Raw genomic sequence first — 22684 nt, 5'->3', positions numbered from 1 at the left:
AACAAAGATTTTACTTATTATAAAATATTCTTTCTACAATTTATATTTTAATATCCTTTTATATTTCAATTTGATGTTTATTCAACTTAGCAATAAGAGTTGTTTCTCAAACTACTTGTAAATATAAAAGATGTCATAAAACGTTCGCATAATGTTTCTTCCAGAATTTTTAGACACTTTTCGTTTTTTACTGCTGTATGTTTACGTTGCATATGTGTTTATGTTGTATCTTTTTTACTACATCAAATATTTTTGTGATATTGCGTAGAAAACTTTTCAAGATTTTAGCAACAATGAACAGGGATTGGAGAAAGTACATTATCTACCAAGTCACAAATGCATGCATCTAATGCTCGTATATATGCTTATAATTTATGCTAATCTGTCACATATCTGCTTTAATAAACATTTTAAAGTTCATCAACACTTCAGCTATTGCTTTCTACGCTCCCGGAAGTCTGATTCGCTCCGCGAAGGATGAAAATGATCCTCATGAGAGCAAATTCGATCTTCCCTTCAAAATGAAATTACTTTCGAGGTTAATGAATCTTCATCTTTGAGATCATGGCAAGATCCAGGAGTTTTATCACCTTCTTCTCTTTGGATTTAATGATCAATTCTGTAGTCATTACATAGCGAGTTTTAATCAGTTTTTTCGCGTTGCAATTAAAGATTATTTTCTAAATTTCTGTGTTAAAAATAGATCACTTTAATTCAATATTTATAGATTCTTTCTCTAAACAGTCAAATTCATATAATATAAATTTTGATTCTAACCTTTCCAAAGAAAGCTATCAGAGTTTTCAGCTTTTACCAGAGATTCTCATCTTAAAATATCTCATGCTTGTCCTATATATCAAAATTGATGCCGATGCAGTTCATGTTTAATCTCTTCTAAATTGATGCTGATGCAGTTCATGTTTAATCCTTTGGTTATTGGTATCTCATAATTCATGATTATTATTATGATAAAATTTATTTTACAATGATAATTACAAATTTTGAGTAATTAAATAAATAATTTTAATTAAATAAAAATAAAAGTTATAATTTTTTTAAGTTTGTCATTATTATTATGTAGAGATACAATCATTATGTAATAATCATTATAATATATATTACTCGTTATATGTATTATCAATGTTTTCTAGTTTGATAATATTTCGTGTTTATGATTTTGACAATTTTATTAGTTTATTGTAAAATGAAATAAATATTATTTGTTAACTTGTCAATACTATATTGAAGAAGACCCAAAAATTAAGAATCGAAATTTTATAACTTTCCGGGAAAAAATGTTTTATGTAATATAAGTATATATAATTATACAAAATTATATATAAAATTATATATAATTATATGTAAAATTGACATATTTTATATACAACTATGTATAATTATATATAAAATATGTTTATGTATAAGATTTTTCCCGGATTTATTTTATTAATGTACATACAACTACCTAGTGTCGGCTTATGTGAATGTTTCTTTTAATTTATAAATAATCACTACATAATGATTATATTTCAACATAATAACAAACTTAATAAAAATTATTAACTTTTATTTATTTTTAAATTAAAATAGTTAGTCAAAATATTAAGTAAGTCATAGTTTTATGAAATATTAATGATTTTGCTTTGCTATTGCATAATCGATTTGTATTATTTATTTATACTCTCACAGGTTACTGATAACAATCAAAAAGCAATAATATTAATAAAAATCGTTTTATTTTATATCAAAATAATTACGTTTGTTTTATATTTCTGCTGGGAAATATCTTAGCAAAGGTTATTAGTGTTATTGCAAACTGTTATTAAAATTAGTGTTATTAAAATATTATATATTTTATCGAATCGCTTTTATTTCTAATTGATAAATTGTTGTGTAACAGTTTTGTAAGCTTTTAACTTTATAAATTAAATTGTTCTTACATAAACATATCTATATCAAACACAATTTTTTCAGAAAAAAAAAAGTATTTGCTCTTGTTCCACATTTGTAGAACTCATTTGGTTCTCTTTTACAATAATAAATTGATTGCAGATGCTGTATACAAGTCTAGTATAATATAATGTCCAGTCAAAGTCGGATCTTTCTATTTGTGATTATGAGGTAGCAAAAGAGATTGACGAAAAGTGATAGATCTTCCCTTGGAGAGATTCACTGGCATAAGATTTATTCTCATACATACGAAATGTTGCTCATGGATATTAAACGCATCTCGGGTAAATATCAAAGCTGACTGTGCAAACAATTTATAATGCAAACGATTCAGCAGCCTTCGTAACTATGTACACATCCGATATGATACTTACAATGAAAAGTGTCTCTTCGTATACAAGTTATAAAAGCTTCTGCGTCATGTATATCGTTGTATGCGATGCATTGAGAAATTATAAACTTGTATACGGATATCAGTGATTATATTTGCTCGTCGATTTGATGAAACTAATAAGAAGACACAGAAAATCGTGGATCACATGCATAAAGATTACTTTTTAAAATATGTGTAGTAATTATAATTATCACACAGTAAAAAAAATATTATAAAATTCATATATACAAAAAATAACTCAATAATATACACAAAAAATAATATATTATTTTTTGTATAATTTATTAAAAAAGTAAAACTTATTTTCTTAAATAAGTTAGGTACTATCAAGTAACGTTAACGTGCTTCCAATATTAGCAAAAAAGAAATTATGAACACGAGTTAAACGTAAACGATATTATTGCAATATATTAAAAAATAAACTGTTCCTTTTATTTATAATATTTTTAGTTTATACATATAATCCTTTTTGATTGACAAACTTTTGCAAATAGCATGTTACGTACGTTGACATTCATATTTTGACATGTATAGTAGATTATCTCCTCTGATCTTTTCTAAGCAGCATATGAACATGACAATATGATATAATTCCATATTATTTTTGTTTATAAAACAATAATGAACGGCTTAGAACTCCTCTCAAGTCTCCTTTTAACAACACTCGACCCTTTTCTTTGCTTTTGTATTTCTCAAGTCTTTCAACGCGTCTGGCATTGTTCACATGCGCTCAACGGATCTCTCATTTTTTTTTGTTAAATGAATAACTTACGTCCTCCTCCTTGTAACTTTCAATACGTAGCTCGAATTATGCTCTTTCTTCTTTGTAATAACCCATAATCATCGTAAAAATGTAACGTTTCTTTTTTTGTCGCATCAGGAACGGTAAGAGCGCGCGTAATTGCAATTGATTGATAACGATCGACGAAGGGGCAACATATTGTTGCCTGGCATAGGCAACCGGAGTTATAGCTCGTTGAAACTCAATGCTTAATTTCGAGTAGCGATGTTCGCACGATAATCGTTTTGCCTTTGACGAGAAAACGTCGACGTGGTCCGATCCCATGCGAGATAATGCGCGCAACTTCCATCAGCACTTCCGTCGAGATCGGACTTCGCTTTGTCGGAATCTGGCCGGGTTTGCAGTACGGAACCATCACTTGGTTTGCATACATGATGAGCTTAGTGTTTGCGCTGTACTTTCAGTATGTGTACATCTTCGATCACTTCGACGTCAACAATATCTCGAATCTTGTCGATGCGCTTAGCATTACGTTGGCTTATAGTCTCGGTTTTTTAAAGTTGATCACTCTCTGGTTAAACCGCAGGTAGGAATAGTTCCTTGATGTAAACAACAAGGATGATTATTCGATGCAAAATACGCAAGCGATTTTCTACAGGCTTTTTTATGATATCGTGTTAACGATGGAAGAAGATTGGAGTAACGTCAACGTTTACGACAAATCGGTATCGTGTATTATGACGAGTAATGCCAATTTGTCACGTCGTTGCTCGAACGTGTTGATCAGCATTAACGCTGCAGCCGCAATTTGCTACTCCGTAACCAATTTTCTACGTCTCTCGACCGACTTTAAGGAGGACCTGAACATTAGTTCGAGAGTGCTGCCTGTAAAGATGAAATTTCCCTTCAAAGTTGACGTGTCTCCTCTCTTTGAGCTTTTAGCGGTCGGTCAGATTCTTCATGTAGTGTCAATCGCCACTTTAGTTGGTATGATGAATTGCTTGATCATTACGCTGGTGAGTTTAATTTAACCGATCACGTGAATGATTAGTAGCTTTTTAAGATTTATATATAATTAGAAATTAAATCTATGAGAAAATAAATCTTCAAATTTTTAAAACGTTTATTTACTATCATCATTATTAAATTGACAGTCAATGTAATTTGAGATATTGATATTGCAGTTTATAATTGCGTTTCAAGTCCGATAAATCGAATCGACGCATAATGTATAAAACTGAAATTTATTTGCAAAAAATTTGTATAGGATTATTATTCATCATCAAGATCCATGAAAATAAGATTATTCCTTTAATTAATTATTTCTTTTAATTTATTTCTTTATTTTTGAGATTTATTAGCCTCACTTTCTTCTCTATCTTTTTTTTCTCTTTTTGCTTGTGCTTCTGCGAGCATTAATTAAAACATATAATTAAGACTGACTTTTGTTTTCTCTGATTTTGCATTTAAAATTTAGATACTTTGAAAAAGATTATTAATTTGCGGGAGTTCGTTTTGTGGAATCTATTAATAGTCACGTTTAGGTACTTCACGTGAGCGGACAGATCGATATTCTTCGCCGGGAATTACTGACAATTTGCGGCAACGGAATTTCTCAGCGTGATTCAATCGTCACAAGTGTCAAGCTAGTGATTATTCGGCATCAAAAGATAATAACCCTTTCAGATAATATCGAGGAGCTTTATTCCGACATCGCGCTGATGCAGTTTTTATCAAATACCGTGGTCATCTGCTGCATCGGTTTTACCATCATAGCCGTAAGTTACATCGTTAATTAATAAAATTTATGGCATTATTTTGTAATTTTACATTAAATTTATTAAATATCTTTCTTTGCAATCTTTTTCTAGACTCTTGTTAGGGATGGAGCCACAGTGGTAATTTTGAAATCCGCTATTTTTTACGTCGCCGTAACGTTAGAAGCTTTTATCTTTTGTTTCGCGGGAGAATACCTCAGTGCCAAGGTTTGCACAGTATTTTATATTATATGTGTAATATTCTATTTTACTTTTTTGAGTCACTGGTAATCAATTTTCAAACTTTTTCGCTTCTTCTGTAGTACAATTTATCAAGCTTTATCAGTTTAATATGTATTTACGTATATATGTTTCTTGAATGTTCGAAAAATATGGGTTAAACTTGAAATTGAATTCAGAGTACGTTATGGAATTATATAAAAGAAATAGATTCTTTGATCGGAATTTAATTATTTCCTAAATTTTTGTTGTGTTTTCTAGAAAAAATAACTCCGATTAGAATTCATTTTGAATAATTCTATAACATGCCCTGATAAATTGATAAATTTTTTTTAAATTTGTACACCATTCTCAATTTTAGAGCAAATCGGTTGGCGATGCAGTTTACGAGGCGCTATGGTATAACATGACACCTGCCGAATGTCGGATTTTGTTATTTGTGATATTAAGGTCGCAGAAGAGATTGACGATTACAGCTGGAAATGTTATGGATCTTTCTTTAGAAGGATTTACGAGTGTGAGAATTTTAAATTGCGAATATATAACGAGATAAAACATTAAAATATTTAATGTTTTTTAAGACAAAATAGAAAATAATATCTGATTTATTACGTGAATAAAATTTATTATTTCTCTTCAACTAGGTAATGAAAGCATCAGCTTCGTATATGTCAGTGTTGCATGCGATGTATTAAACAAGGCTAGTGGATAACAATTATTTGTGCCAAGTGTATCCATCGTGATTACCGGCGAATGGGACAGTAGCAAGTGTAGCATTACATATAGTTGAAACGAAATCTGTTTTATTAAATATACGAAAAAGTGAATATAATATATAAAAAATCTAAAAATAAATAAATTAATAAAAAAATAACATAATTAAAAAATAACGCAATTAATAACAAGAAATAACTAACTAAATAAAAATACATTTTTTGGACAATATAATTGTAATAAGTTGTTTCAGAAATTTTTAGGACTTTTAAAATATGTAAAAGCATTTTCATATTATTTATTTTCTCTCTATATTTTAATAAATTATTTACATTCTCTTACTTCATATCGACAATAGAGTTCAAACTTCATTAAATTTTAGACGTTTATATTTATTACACTTCAGAAAATTGTGTATATTTCAAATTTCAATAAAACATAAATGCAAAGTTCCAATTTTGTTTTTTCATTTATGTTCACTTATTGTGTGACTTACTTGCTCATAATAACAATAGGTATACCGCTGCGAATAATTATTTTTTCCCTCGGTATTTGTGTTCAATCCCAACGTAGCAATTTAACTTTCCTCACCGCTCGCACATGGTTCCTGAATTTATAAGGTTCAAGTAATCCCAGAGACACACACACACACACACACACACACACACACACACACACAATGTCCACTTCCCCTGCTCGCTTTTTTCCTTTCATCTATCTATACCCTCCGACATTAAGGCTCTCTTCTCACGTATAACTTTCCATATGTATAGCATTACGCTTAGATAACTAAAAATTATCTAGATAAAGATGAGATAAATTGCACATAAATTACATATCTAAGATAAGATAAAAGTGATTTTATTTTAAAATTATCTAAATAAAAGATAAAATTATAAGTTAGTTTATCTAAATACTTTTTAGATAATAACCTTTAAGCAAAACAATTTAGAACATAGAAATAATATGTTTACATTTAATAATTTTTTTTATTTATAATATAAATTATTAATCTTTAAAAACTAGAATTTTTTAAGTATTCCATCTGACTAATAATATCTGTTTTCATGTAAAAGTACATAAAAAAAAGTATCTCATTTAATAATAGTGTTATTGTACTTTTTACAGATAAATGTGTCGTGCACTGCTCAATATCCTTCTTTTACATCATCGCAAATTTTTAGCCTTGTTTTCAATTTACCTTTATGAATTTATCTTCCACAATTGCTGCTCTATATTTTTTCTCGACATATTTAATAGTATTAAGTTCTACACATTTGATCACGTATGTTCAGCACACGTACATTTTTCTTGCATTTTTAATTCAAATAACGGATGACTGCACATACAAAAGTATATTGGATGTTTCCGTGATTGCATTTGCCACTTTCTTTTTGTAATTATGAAAGCATCGTTTTATAGCTTTTATGACTTCTAAGAATAAAAAATAAAACATAAAATAAGCAAAAAATAATTACTATCGCTTACACAGTCGAACTGTGCGCTGAATTTTTAAAATTTTACAGTTTTACTGAGATTTTTCAATCAACCATATCCCAGAAGTGACTTAAGACTTCGATCACCGCAATCGGAAATTTCTTCTTCCAATCTATGACAATCTGAAATCCAAAGTTTTTTTAATCTTGTTGTTTTAGCGAAAAGTATTTGAATTGAACCAATCTCTATATGAATTAAATAATCCAAAGTTAGTAAATCGAGGCCTTCTGCATTATACTTTTATTTATAATATAAGAGAATTAGTAACAATTTATCGTGTTATCCCTATAAAGAATTGTTTTCAAGCTTGATGAAGACTGAAATAAATTCGATGAATACCGTGTGCCGGTCTGCAATACGGTTTTCGTATAATTGATGTATGGCCGGATACATTGTATGCAATTTTATTTAAAGTTCTCAGTATATCAGCAATCGCGTTTTAAATCTTTCAGTGCAAATATATGATTGTGCATCTTGACAAAAAAGATTTAATGAATCTTGTAGACGCAATAAACTTAACTTTTGCTTATTCCCTTGTGCTTATCAAAATAATTTTTTCGCGTTTAATACGCGGTATGGCTTTTTCACGACATATACCGAGCACACAATCATGCAATTCGTAAATATGTCTCACCTCTTCATTCTTAGGTTATAAATTACATTAAAAAGATTTTCTTTATTTCTATAAATTTAATATTAATTTATGTTTAACATAAAGATAAAATAAAAAAATCTCTGTGTCTTTATGCAACCATAAATATTTCTTTAAATAATCCCTTATAGTCTGCTGAACAAAATTATAACATGAAAGATTTGAAGGAATGCGATATTTTGGATGAGTACATAATGATCAGAATAGCTTACGTATCTCGTTGGGTCTAATTTGCTCGCATATAATGTCAGTATTTCTCTATGCTATAGGCACAATAATAAAGATCAAAAATGAAAATCAAATCGATGCTCGAGAACTCATCATCAAAATGAAGTTTAAGTCATTACAAGAAAATATCATTTCGCCGAGATGCTTTTTTCTTGTCACGTAATCTGCAACATCTTCTCGGAACTATCAACAGCAACTGTGCAATTGGCATTTTTATCACAACAAATTCCCAAGGTCTGTGAAATAAATTAAACATTTAAATATAAATGCAAAAAGAGTCATCGCATTTGCATTGCTTTTACAGTAAAATCGCCAATGCAATGTATGAATGATATATATGATATGTTGTTATATAAAAATAAATGTATATAATGTTTATAATAATGAGAAATCACTATCAAACAAAAAAAAATTAATGGATATATCATTTATGTATATTATTTTTTAAAACTTTTTAATATTTAATTATTTTACGGAATAATTTTATTTTACCTATTACTTTTGCAATCTGCTACAATATATGTGTCTGTTATTATTTATTAATATAAATTTATAAATATAATTTATAGCTTTAACTTAATTTTTTATTTATATTTTTCAGATTTTGAAGATGTCGGTATTATATATCATCTATCTTGAATGCTATGTATTGACATCAACATATGATTTATTGTAGTTCTAAAATAATAGTGATGCTCGCCAATAACTAAAAATATATTTACTCGAAACCTACAAAATCTCCTAAATTAAATCTGATAAGATATGTGTGAAGTAAGATAAAAACATTCTGAATAACTGATGAGCTACGAACTAAAGAAGCATTGAAGGATTATGTATCAAGTATAAAATAATTATCATCAAGTTCTGACTACATAGATAAATTTAATGTTAAGATGCAACAAATATTCCAGAAAGATAATTTTTACATTAAATATTAAAAAACGTAGCTTTTTTAACCAGATATTTACTCATTGTGTATAAATACATAGTAAAACGGATCATGCATTTAATATGTATTAATATCTATATGTATATTAGCTGTATATTTGAGAAATCTTTAAATTATCAGGCAAATTTTAATTTTAATGTTTAAGAAAATATGTCAACCAAGAATATATGGCCATTTTTAATCAAATTTAAATCAACAAATTTTACCGGTCAATGCATTAATTTCGGCATGAAATTATTTTCAAATTTCTGCATAAAATCGGCATGAAATTATTTTCAAATCAAATTTGAGGAATGCACAGAACTTTTGTCTTGTCCAATCTTTAACAATCGGATATTGTTCCAAGAGATATATTTGTCTTGTATAACTCAATCTTCAATATTTCTTTCCATATATTCTTTTTTATTTCCACATATTCTTCAATATTTATATGTAATAGTTTTTACAATATTTGAAAATCCGGTGGATGTGCTTTCTCAAAATCTTAATAAAATTCTTCTATTATATCCAGAATAAATCTTATATTTCGAATTTAGAATATGTTCCCCATTTAAATGCTCCATTTTAACGCTATTTAGAATATGATCTCCATTTAACGCTTAAAACGCTCATGGAATCATTCCATTCTTGTTGTTTATCAAATCTTAAATAAGGAAAAATGATACTCGCGAGCGTTGCGAGTGCTATGTGGAACGCATTCTATATCGTTCATCTTCTGCTGAAGAAAATACTTTTTTATCTCTACCCATGATACAATATTATAACGTTTAACTTCTTAAATGTACTTCTTGTGAAGTATAATGTTGTATAGCAAATTCAATTTTTGTTTGTTTGTCGATAAGCCTTTATAAATGCAATTATCTTTACGGGTGTACATAAACGAATTTTAGCAGCTTTTAATCGACGTCTTACTGTGTTTTCAAAAATTGGAAAATTATCATTATGCAGTTCTGTTGCAGCAGCAAAAGAATTTGCAGTTATAAATCAAATGATTTTCTTCATTTTGTTGCACTGTAGTTTTTCTTATAGTTTTTCTGTATTATTTTTTTTGTGATCCTTTAAAATTTTAAACTTTTTTATATTTTTTTATCCATAATGAAACAGTTTTTGTGCTGTGTTCATTGTGTAGTTCGTGCAATATTTGTCTTTTCTACTTTTGTTAAGACTTACTCTGAAGTCAATCGGCATACTGGTTTATTCTTTTACTTTTATAGAAAAGAAGAAGAAATCAATATGTCAACCGATACGATCGGCTTCAGTGAGGATAAGCCTTAAGATATAATTCGATGATACGATTACTTTTTTATTTCTATTTTTCTTTCTTTCTTTTCATAACAAGTATAAAATTACGTATAGCTAAAAAGAAGTCTATTCTATAATACAATAAATATACAGAAAAAAAAATATATTTTATAAAAAATGTAGAAATAAATAAATAAAGAATAACACAGCCAATTAATAAAAATAAACAAATAACTAAATAAAAATTAATCTTTTTGATAGAGAAATAGTAATAAACCTCTCCAGAGGTCTCTTTTCGATTTTTAAATTATGTATTTTTAAATCTTAAAATGTGTAAAAAAACATTTCCAACACCATTTATTTTCTCTTTATATTTTAAATTATTTATATTCTTACTTTGCATCGATGAGAGAATCCAAGTTTTGCTAAATAATTTTATACGTTCATATTTCATACAATTAAAAATATCATAAATAATTTAAATTTTGATATTTTAAATTTATATACAAAGATTCCAATTTCTTTTACGCTCTCTTTGTTCACTCACTGCCATCCGTGTATTACAGCTCGTAGTAGCAGTAAGTATACCTCATGTGAATAATTATTTTTTCCCCTCGGTATGGACGTCCAATCCGGACGTAGCAATTTATGTAATTTCCCTTACCATGCCTCTCGTGGTTGTTTTCTACATTTTAGCGATTTAAAGCTTCTTGATCTAACCGACCATTATTCTACACGATCTCCCCAGAGTTTTGCGCCCGATTGCACACGGTTCCTGAATTTTTAAGGTTCAGGGTAATTCCGGAGACAATGCACTCTCTCTCTGCAACCCTTATTCATTTTTTCCCCTTGTTATCTATACCCGCACTTATCTTACCTGACTGTTGCAACCGACCTTATCTGGCAATTTTTCCGTCGCGATGGGAATATCTTATCAGTACTTTTTATTGGTTCGAGGTGGGGGATTGGTAGTGCGCAGCGATTCTTCCGTGTTCATCCGCGTTTATCCCCCGTGCTCATCCATGTGTTCAACATCGCTACACGAAGTACATGGTTGGATTTTCGACGAAATAGCGAAGTTTCAAGGTGGTATCGATGTAAGGAGGCATCCCGGTCGAAAATACTATTCAAAGACAGCACTCCGAAAATGAACTCGAAGACCGCTTCCTTGAAGATCCTCGGCGGCACTGTTAGTCGTTCAATCGAGATCGGTCTTCGCGTGATTGGCGTTTGGCCCAATTCGTCCTTCGCGATCCTCCGTCGCGCCTTTTGGATGATCACTTTTACGATGGCGCAGACCTTTCAGTATCGATATTTCCTTATACACGTTCGCACGGACGATCTCTCGCATCTGATGGATGGTCTTAGCACTACGATGTCCTATAGCCTTCTACTATTGAAACTTACAATATTTTGGATCAATCGACGGTGAGCTTCGCTTATCTAAGTCGCGAAATGAACGCAATCTTTCCATGCATTTAAGAATCGAGTTCAAATTGATTTGGTATTTTTTTTTTAATAAAATGAAAAATTAGTTCTGTATACAAAAAAAATATGCCAGAGAGAGAGAGAGAGAGAGAGAGAGAGAGATCAAATAAAGACAGATTTTCGCAGATTTGTATAATATTTAATCGTTATACATGCAACATGATTTAAAGTACGTAAAGAAAGTAAAAGATTGTTACATTCTTTTATAATTATAAGCGAGCTCAAAAGGTAAGTCTCCAAGTTTCCCACAGGATATTCTACGACATCCTGGCAATGATGTCCCAGGATCGGAGCGAGTGCGTGACCGAGTGGGCTATCTACTCAATGTCAAGGACAACCGATGTGTCGCATCGGTCTTCCAACTTGATCATTGGCCTTTATTCGATGTCAGTGTTTATTTACGGTACTGGCGTACTCGTTGCTCACCCTGACGAGTCCGACGAGCAACTTGCCGTGCAGACACGAGAATTGTTTCTTAAGATGGAACTACCCTTCGAGTCCAATGCCTCCCCTACGTACGAGCTCGTAATGATCACGCAGTTTTTCCATCAGCTCTCAGCAGCCACAATAGTCGGTGTAATTAATGCCTTAATTGTCTCACTGGTAAGTGAATATAAGCTAAGATGACAAAGAGAACAATAAGATAAGTTATAAGGTCTAAGTTTTGGATCAGTACAAATCTCATTGACAATAAAATAATATTTGATTAACGTTGCTTTATGAGTTGCGTTAAATCATTTTTAGAAGAAAAGATGTAAAAGAAAATTTTTTTTTATTTTATACTTGTTAAAAAAAGAACGAAAACAAGTAGGGCTGTGTTCCAAAATTTACTGCCAGTAATGAAAATCTATAGAGCACGTGACGTAAACTATAGATTTTCAGTACTGGGAGTAAATTTTGGAACACAGCTTAGATTAGATTCTAATTCTAAAGCATTTACAATTAAATTGATACATATTGCGCTAAATGTACAATTATATTACGTAATGGAGATGTGCAATTTATATAAGTAGCTTATTGTTAGTAGAATAATAAAATAATTTCGATTGATTCTCTCGCGCGCCGCATTGTTCGAGATAACGAGTATTCTGTATTATCCACGTGATTAATAACTTATTTCATTTACTTTATTTATGCGAAATGAAAAGCGTTCTGGTGAATTTGATCGATAAATGATAATATGGAATTTTAAATGTCTCTATATTTTTGCCGTTAATTCCTCTATTCTTTCATAATAAATTTTATGTAATATCACCCAAAGCGATATATAATTTTTTTTATTAAAATGCTTATAAAATATCTTTAATAAAATAAAATTGTAATTAATATTATATTGTATATTTTTATATTATTAATATAATATTAATTATTAACTATTTAATTATTAAGTATAAGATTTAAATCTAATGTGTAATATATATAGATTTTGCTCTTATCTGCTGTTACTTTCCTTATTGATGAATATATTCACAAGTTGTTTTCTCTACACTGAATAGTGGCAATATCGAGAACATATTGCAGGGCGTTGACCGTTATTTTTAGATTCTTCACGTAGGTGGGCAAATCGATATAATGTGCCGAGGGTTGGTAGAAATCTCTTCAGACGATACATTCGACTTGCAAACCTCGACCATCAAAGCTCTAATACGTCGACATCAAAGAATTATCGCACTCTCAGCCGACATTGAGACTCTTTTTTCATATATAGCTCTGATGCAATTCCTGTGGAACACTTTGGTCATCTGCTGTCTCGGATTTCTAATTGTGACTGTAAGTGAAGCTTTATAAAGTTAAATATATACGCAGTTAATACATACGCAGTAACATTAAATTATTATCGTTATATGAAACATTTTTATTTTTAATTCCGCTTATCGATATGTAATAAAACAGAATATCTCATACAAAGATATAGATTCAAAATAAATCCGAAATAAATAATGGCATTCAAGTGTGGATTTTAGTACTTTTATTTTATTGGTTATTCAGAGCGTTTTAGGTTTGGTATTATTTCCGATTATGTTACAGTCGATCGGCGAAACGCAAGGATCGACAATGTTGATTAAATCCCTCTTTTTTTACGTTGTCATCACTTTGGAGGCATTCATATTTTGTTATGCTGGAGAATATCTTAGTGCCAAGGTCAGAACGATGCAGTTATAAATATTATTTTTACAAATTCTTTTTATTTATAATTATAAATAAATAGCGCAATACAAAAGCTTGGTATAGTTATTATTAAAAAAATTGTATGTATCAATATATGCATATAATTTTTCTTATAATATTGTATATAATATTATGTCAAATTTGATATATTTATATATTTATGAATATATGTAATTTTTTGTCAGTTATAAATTTCGTATAACTTTCTGCGTATAATTTTATTGTCATGTAGATTATTCTTTAATATTAAATCATTATTGAAAAAATGTATTTCAAAAAATATATCAATGAAGATTATATAGAATAGTAATGTCATACTTATGCGATATATTTTATTTTATCACAATTCTAAAACTTTAATTACTCATTCAATTGCAGGGCAGAATGATCGGCAATGCAGCGTACGAAACTAAGTGGTACAAATTAAATCCCACGCAGAGTCGTATTTTATTATTGCTAATTTTAAGATCACAAAGAAAATTAACTATTACGATCGGAAAATTTATGGAGCTCTCCCTAGAACGTTTTACAACAGTAAGATTTGCTTTCAGAACGTTTTTCATATATCTGACGTAGATTGTACGTACTTTTAAAGGAAACGCGTTGTCAATTTTAAATTTAACTTATAAATTAATAGGAGGCAATATATTTTTGTATATATAAAAGATAATATATTCTTATCTTGTTTATTTTAGTAAATTTTTATAATAGTTGTATCGATAAAAGTATAGCGTTTTACTAGCTGCCACATAAAATACGAGTTCTACCTTCTTTTTTCTAGATTATTAAGGCATCAGCGTCTTATGTATCCGTGCTGCATGCTATGTCTTGAAAACCATGTATAGAAAAGGCAATACTTTTTGTATGTTTATGTAGCTATTGTGTTATAAGAAACGCGATATCTCGCGAATTCTAGTAACTCATTAGCTTTCCACGAACATGAATGCCCTTATGTAAAAATACATTAATATATCTTATTCGATTCAATAACAGCGTTGTATTTTTTATGGATAAACGTTTCTATGCTCAACATCTTTTCCTTATCATCGCAAACTTTCACCCTCGCTTTCGATTTATCCTTATGAATTTCCACAATTCCTGCTCTTTGTTTCTTGGTATTTAAAAGTTTTAAGTATTCTACGCACACATCTAATACTCACGTGTGTCCAGCGCACGTACATTCGTCTTGCATTTTTAATGCAAATAACGAACAGCGACTGAGTGATGTATATACTGGGATATGTTAGACGCTTTCGTGGGTACGCATGCCCATTTTTTTTGTAATTATTATAGAATTATTCTATAATTTTTATTCATGACTTCTAAGATGAAAGAAAAAATATGACATGAAATAAGCAATGAATAATTATTGTCTCGTGCACGATCAAGATGGAATTACTCGAGTGTAGAATTTTTCTGACAATGAGTAGTAGTTCCACTGAGACTTCTCGTTCGACTATATCTGACAATTGACTTAGAATTGGGATCATGCCAAAGTCGAAAATTTCTTCTTCCAATCTATGACACTCTGAAATTCAACGTTTCTTCAATCTCCTTGTAGTTCTAGCGGAAAATATTTGAATTGTACTGATTTGAAATTGGGATAAATAATCTGTTAGTAAATCGAGATTTTCTACATTATAGTCTTATCTATAATGTAGATAGAAAATTAGATAACTTACCGTATCATCCGTTTGAAGAAATGTCTTTGAGCTTGATGGAGAACGAGATAGATTCGACGAATATTGTGTGCTGGTCTGTGCAATACGGTCTTCGTATGATAGGTATATGGCCGGGCACGTCGTGCGCAATTTTACTTAAAGTCCTCAGCATATCATCAATGATCGTATTTCAAATCTTTCAATATCAACACGTAATCGTGCATTTTGAAGAGGAGGATTTAATGATTCTCATGGATGCACTAAGCGTAACTTTTGCTTATACCCTTTTGCTTATCAAAATGCTTATTTTTGCATTTAATTCTCGGTAAGGCTTCTTCAAAGTAACATATATTGAGCACAGAATTAAATGTAATTCATAAACACTTCTCATATTTTCTATTTTAGTTTTCAAGTCATAAATCAGATTAAAAAGATATTTTTTATTTATTTAAATTTATTATTAATTTATGTAACATTAATATAACGACAGAATAAGGACTTCTCTGTATTTTTATGCATATTGGTCACAATTATATTGGTCACATTTCTTTAAACAATCTTTTATAGTCTGCTGAATGAAATCATAACATGTATGATCAAAGATTGGAAGGAATGCGATATTTCGGATGAGTACACGATGACTAGAATAGCTTATGTATCTCGTTGGGTCTCCAACATTATAATTTGCTCGCATATGATGTCAGTTTTCCTCTACGCGATAGGCACAATAATGAACATTAAAAATGAAAATCAAACTGATGTTCGAGAGCTGATTATCAAAATGGAGATACCTTTTAAAATTGAGAGCACATCAGTACACGTAGCTGTCCTTGTTAGTCAATTTATTCATCAGACGAGTGCGGCTGGTATGGTGGGTGTAATAAATTCCTTGCTAATAATACTGGTAAGTTTGAGTATTTGTTCATGATTTGTCTATATTCCTGGAACTGAAAATAATTATGATGTATAATAATTTTCAGACAAAAGGTTGCTAAAACGTTTTATGTATATATTTAGTAAAAACAGATAATAATTATACAAAAATAATAGTTTGTGAAATAAACTTATATAAGCGGAAAATACATTTTTTTAATCTTAATTTTAAATATTAATTTTGATTCAGACCAAATAAACACAATCGTCATTAATTCACACTTATTGAAATAAGCTGTTCTTTCGTATTTGTTTCATTCGTTGAATCCAGCATTTGTCGAATCCAGATTGAAACATTACATTGGGCTGAAAATACGTGACATTTGTTTAGGTTCTTCACGTGTGTGGGCAGATTGATATAATGCGGCAGAAATTAAGTGAAATTACGCAGAAGAACATCGAGCAGAAGAACATCGAGCAGGGTGTGAACGAAAACGTCGTAAAAGATCTGATCGTTCGACATCAACAAATTATCACCTTCTCCAAAAACATCGAGGATCTTTATTCCAATATTGCACTGGTACAATTTGTATCAAATACTCTGGTTATCTGTTGTCTAGGATTTCTTATCGTGATTGTAAGTATACTAAAATAATATTAATTTTTTCAAATATAAAGTAATATATGAAATTTCAGTCTATCGGTACCCCAGGCGGATCAATGATGTTAGTTAAGTCCGTGTTCTTTTATTTTGTTATGAGCTTAGAAGCATTTATATATTGCTTTGTCGGACAACATCTGAGCACAAAAGTCCGTATAAAATGTATTACATAAAATATACAATATTTGATACGATATTCTCTATGACAAAGATATATGATTGTATATTTTAGAGTGAAATGATTGGCGACTCGGCGTACGAATCATTTTGGTATGAATTGAGTCCTAGTCAAAATCGAGACATCTATATTATGATCATAAGATCCCAACAGCACTTGACGCTCACGATAGGAAAAGTTATGGAACTTTCTTTGAGACAATTTGCCAACGTAAGAATTTAGCAAAGTTAATGGAAATGATAAAAAACTACATTTTTATGCAGAAAGTTATCATGAATATAATCTTGATAATTATGTTTTAATCGTTGAATCCTAATGACATTCCTGTATGATAACTATAATAGCTTCTATTATGTTGTAGATCCTTAAAGCTTCAGCGTCATACGTGTCGGTGTTGCACGCAATGTATTGAGGTCTAAATATACTTTGTACGTCGCTTATATCTTTGCATGCAGATCTCTATAGTACTTTTACACGATTGGTTATTTTCCTATGCACTCGACACAGTTTTGCATCGAGTGTACGCAAATAGAGAGAGAACAAGAAAATTATTTACTGAAACATCGATTGGTGATTGGTAATTGTACTTGATTTGGAGTGCATAAGAAAAAAATTGTAAATACGATATTGATTCTCTTGGTCGATGTACTTTGCCAGATCTGATAAAATAAAAAAAAAAGCATTTTTTTAAAACAGAAATTTAACTTAATATTTTCAAATTAAGATTTTTATATTAATTAAGATTAAATTTTTACACTAATTTTAATACTAATTAGAATAACATTTGTAAGATATTTATTTTTCTAATAATTTATTTCTATATTCGTGTATAATTAATTTGAAACATATAAAAATATATATTTTCATGAGATAGATATGAAAGTATGTTAATGCATGTATACATGTAAAGATATTACAAAAGCTGTTACCCTTTTTATTCTATATTAAATTTTCTCAAATAAAATTAATTATATAATAAAATAATGTTTTGTGACTAAGAATTAAATACACACTTATTTAATGTATTTTTTATATTGTATATGTTTTTATTTGTAATATAAGTATCAATTAATAAAAATTTCTTTGTTTAAGAGTCTTGAGCTGCTGATTAAAGATGAGTTGATGTTATGTAAAAACTATTGTACAAAAATGTTGTTACAATATTATGAATTTATTTTCATTACAAAATATTATTTGTCAAGATGTCTTTTTCTTCATTACATGCTCCAGCTTGCAGAACTGCTATATGCTCTAGCTTACAACATCTTCTCGGAATCACCAATAATACTAAATGTAATCTTCTCTCTGGTTTTTTTATCGCACCGAAGGTACGTCTTTGTTTCCTCCTTACAAATCCCTCCGATATGTTCCCCCAGTAGTATGTTTCAACTTCACAGTGAGCAGTTCTTGGAATTCTTGTTTTATTCACCTCACTGCATTTTTAAAGAAAACGTGCATTTGTTGCAGTGTGATCGCTAATTTGATAGACGAAGGGGACGATCCTGTATATGTTCGTTATCCATTATAATTGCAATTTTGCGTAGTATAAAATAAATATACATTTAATGTATTTAATTTTATATACATATATATTTCAATATTTTGATATTTCTAATTTTTTAATATTTGTACTTGATCATGCACTTCGGACCAGCAATATTTTTTTGTTTATAAATGATAAGCTCAACCATAACTTATAGGTTACATTTCATTTTCATGTTGTAAGCATCAGTTCATCCTTGTTGTTTATCAAGTTTTAAATTAAAAAGAGAAAATATTAAAAGAAGAAATTATACTTAAGAAGCGCTGTAAGCGAAAACAGAACGCTCTTCTGTTTATAATTAACAAATATTAAACAATTAATAAGACAGAATTACATTCAGTTGTTAATCTGTGATAAAAGTATTTTGATATGATTATAATCTTTAAAACATTTGTTACAACTAAACAGTTTTAATTCGATTCAGTCAATACGTTCACATTATTCGATCGGGTATATCATCTCTATCGTGTTATTTAAATTTTGCTGGATGATGATGTTGATCAAGTCTTTTAGTATCGGTACATGATAATGAACATTTGCTTTACATTTTTAATATAAATAACGTACAGCAATCAAGGGAAGAGAAGAGTATATAGAAAACTTTGCAGCTGTCTTTATCTGCATTTTTTGTAACCACTGCAATTATGGAAATATCGACTTATAATTTTTCCTTGTGACTTCTGAGATAAAAAGAAGTAGAATGTGAACAATTTTCATTGGTTGGCTACAACCAAGGTGGGGGTTACTTGAATGCTGAATTAGATTTTAGCATTCTAGCATTAGACTCTTACAGTTCCACTGAAACCTTTCGAGTAATCATATCTAAAGACAAAGTCAAGTTAAGACTATTGACTATGTTGTACTTGAGAATTTTCTTTGTCCGTTAACTTTGAAATCGAACGTTTCGTCAGTATTGCAATTTTAGTGAAAAATTTTAGGCTGTGTCGTACTTATTATTTGAACTATATATGCTATTACGTTAAGAAATTGATATTTTCTTCTGAATTATATACTCATTTATAATGTAATCAGAGGAAAAAGGATTAGTGTTAGTGATAAACTACGTTGATGATCGTGTCGTAAAACAAATTTATTTGATATCAATGAATAACGAAATAAAATCAGCGAATACCATATGTCGCTCCGTGGAGTTTGGTCTTCGCATGATCGGTGTATGGCCGGATACATCGTGTGCAATTTCCCGCAGAGTATGTTGCATATCTTCGATGGCAATATTTCAGACCTTTCAATATTGGTACTTGATCATGCACTTCGGTGAGAGCAATATTTTCCTTCTCATGGATGTGATAAGCGCAACTTTGACTTATAGTCTTCTGTTTGTCAAACTGATTATTATCATATTCAACGTTCGGTAAGGTTCTTACGGTGTACTAAAATCGGTGTTATAAAACGGTGTTATAAAATCAGTACGATCACAAAATAAGCACTTAGATCCTCTATTCTAGATCTCAAGCTAATCGCAAGAAGAAAAAATGTTCGATTTTTAATCTATTTAAATTTTGTAAATTTGCATTGATTTATATATTTCTCTGGAGTAATATTTCGCAAATAGCTGCGATTTCATGTCGGTCAATATTTTTTTGAATAATTTATTATAGTCTGCTGGATCATATGATAGCACATGTAGTCGAGGATTGGAAAAAGCGTGATGTTTCTGAAGAATACACGATGAATAGAATGGCTTATGTCTCTCGCTGGTTTTCCAATTTGATAATTTGTTCGCACGCAGTATCGGTATTCTTCTATGCGATGGGCACTTTGTTGGCGCACAGAAACAGCAATCAAACTGATGCTCGAGAGCTCATTCTCAAGATGGAATTACCTTTCGAGATCGAAACCACATCAGTATATTTTACCGTTCTCATTACGCAGTTCGTTCATCAGGTAAGCGCTGCCAGTATGTTGGCTGTGCTAAATTGCTTGCTACTAACATTGGTAAGTTTGAATATCTTTTCATGATTTTTCTAGAATTATAAAGAAAAAGAACGCAAAGAAGATAATTTAAGGACTTAAGTAATCCTAAAAATAATTAAACAGATTTATTATTGTATAAAATACATTATTAAATGAAAAATGCATTATGATTTTGTTTAAAAAATAAGTAGTTATATAAAATGCTTAATAAATAAAGTATTTGTTCCATTTGCTAAGTTATTAAAAATATGTAATAGATATATTAAGGAAAAGAAAATAAAAACGCAATAATTATTAATACATTAAAATTTTATTATTTAATTTTTTTATACATAGAAACTTAAATGTTCCTAATAAGAATCAAAAATTAGATTCATTTAATATTGAATATAGAACAAAAAAAGTATTTTTATTGTACATACCTGATATTAAATTGAATTTGATTATAACATTTAGGTTCTTCATGCATGTGGACAGATTGATATATTGCGGCAGAAACTGAGTGAAATTACACGGAAGAACACCAAGCAACATATGAACGATATCGCAAAAATACTGATTATTCGGCATCAAAAAATTATTTCCTTCTCCAAAAATATTGAGACTCTTTTCTCAAACATAGCGCTAATACAATTCGTGTCAATTACTTTAGTCCTCTGTTCCCTAGGATTTGTCATCGTGACCGTAAGTACACGTGAAATAACATAACTTGTTCAAAAAACATAAGTTATTTAAAATTTTTAGTCTATTGGTGTTCCGGATGGATCGCCTATGCTAGTAAAATCCGTATTCTTTTACATTCTAGTCAATATGGAGGCATTTATAGTTTGCTTTCTTGGAGAATATCTGAGTACTAAAGTCAGTAAATAATATGACACATGTATATAAAATATATGACATGTTTTATAATGAAACTTATTTTAGAGCAAAATGATTGGCGATGCGGCGTATGAAGCGCTTTGGTACGAATTGAATCCGATTCAGAATCGAGATATTCTCTTTATAATTGTAAGATCACAGAAGTTTTTGACACTAACGATCGGAAAGGTCGCTGAACTTTCGCTAAAACAATTTGCTAATGTAAGGATTTAGTAAAGTAATAACAGTAGTTGAGTAGAGGCATATTCGTAGCATAGAATTTTACGTTGATTGATGTTTTGACATGTCCGCGACGATCTCTAGTCATTTCATCACGGTATAAGTATTCGCGTACGATGGCCGTAATTGCTTTTATCATGTTGTAGATCATGAAAGCCTCGGCGTCATATATGTCGGTGTTACACGCGATATATTGAAGCCTAAACATATTTTATGCTCCGCTTATATCTTCGCGTGCAGAAGGATATAGTACTTTTACTACCGCCAACTGGTTATAATATGTGATTAGCAATTTTTCTATTCAGAGACTTGATGAGGTTTCACATCAGATGTATATAAAAGTAGACGAATAGATGAGTATTGGTTTGCATATTAAAGTATTGTATTTTGGTTTGTGATAAGCAATATGAAGTTGATCTTCTTGGCCGATGTATTTTTTCGAAGCTAATAATAACAAAATAAAGGAATTTAGTTGAATACTTAAAATTTAGTTATATTTAATATTATTTTAAATTACAAAGTTAAGAATTAAACTTGGAAGAATCTATGTGTATGCGCGTGTTAAAAATAATTAAATACTTTACACACACATACACACACATATTTGCATATAAAAGGTATAATTTATAAAAAAACTGTTTTAGATGTTGTTTTTTTATTATATATATATATATAATCATATATATATATATATATATATAACTTGTGCAAAG

At 29.7% G+C, this 22684-nt stretch overlaps 1 protein-coding gene across 1 annotated transcript in view; it reads left to right on the top strand.

Moving 5' to 3' along the window:
• LOC108752380 overlaps nt 1–22684 on the top strand; it is a 38804-nt gene that overhangs the window by 13074 nt on the left and 3046 nt on the right. The window contains 18 exon segments of the mRNA XM_018493182.1: nt 3225–3229; nt 3349–3645; nt 3745–4102; nt 4631–4864; nt 4958–5071; nt 5445–5598; nt 5849–5853; nt 11468–11793; nt 12105–12456; nt 14401–14556; nt 15746–16008; nt 16251–16587; nt 17450–17605; nt 20180–20310; nt 20558–20894; nt 21330–21557; nt 21618–21731; nt 21798–21953. Coding sequence (XP_018348684.1) covers nt 3225–3229; nt 3349–3645; nt 3745–4102; nt 4631–4864; nt 4958–5071; nt 5445–5598; nt 5849–5853; nt 11468–11793; nt 12105–12456; nt 14401–14556; nt 15746–16008; nt 16251–16587; nt 17450–17605; nt 20180–20310; nt 20558–20894; nt 21330–21557; nt 21618–21731; nt 21798–21953 — 3723 coding nt within the window.

Source organism: Trachymyrmex septentrionalis, unplaced genomic scaffold (genome assembly GCF_001594115.1).
Source record: "Trachymyrmex septentrionalis isolate Tsep2-gDNA-1 unplaced genomic scaffold, Tsep1.0 scaffold60, whole genome shotgun sequence".
Lineage (NCBI taxonomy): Eukaryota > Metazoa > Arthropoda > Insecta > Hymenoptera > Formicidae > Trachymyrmex > Trachymyrmex septentrionalis.
The sequence above is the reverse complement of the archived record's forward strand: the minus strand, read 5'-3'. Positions and strand labels throughout refer to the sequence as shown.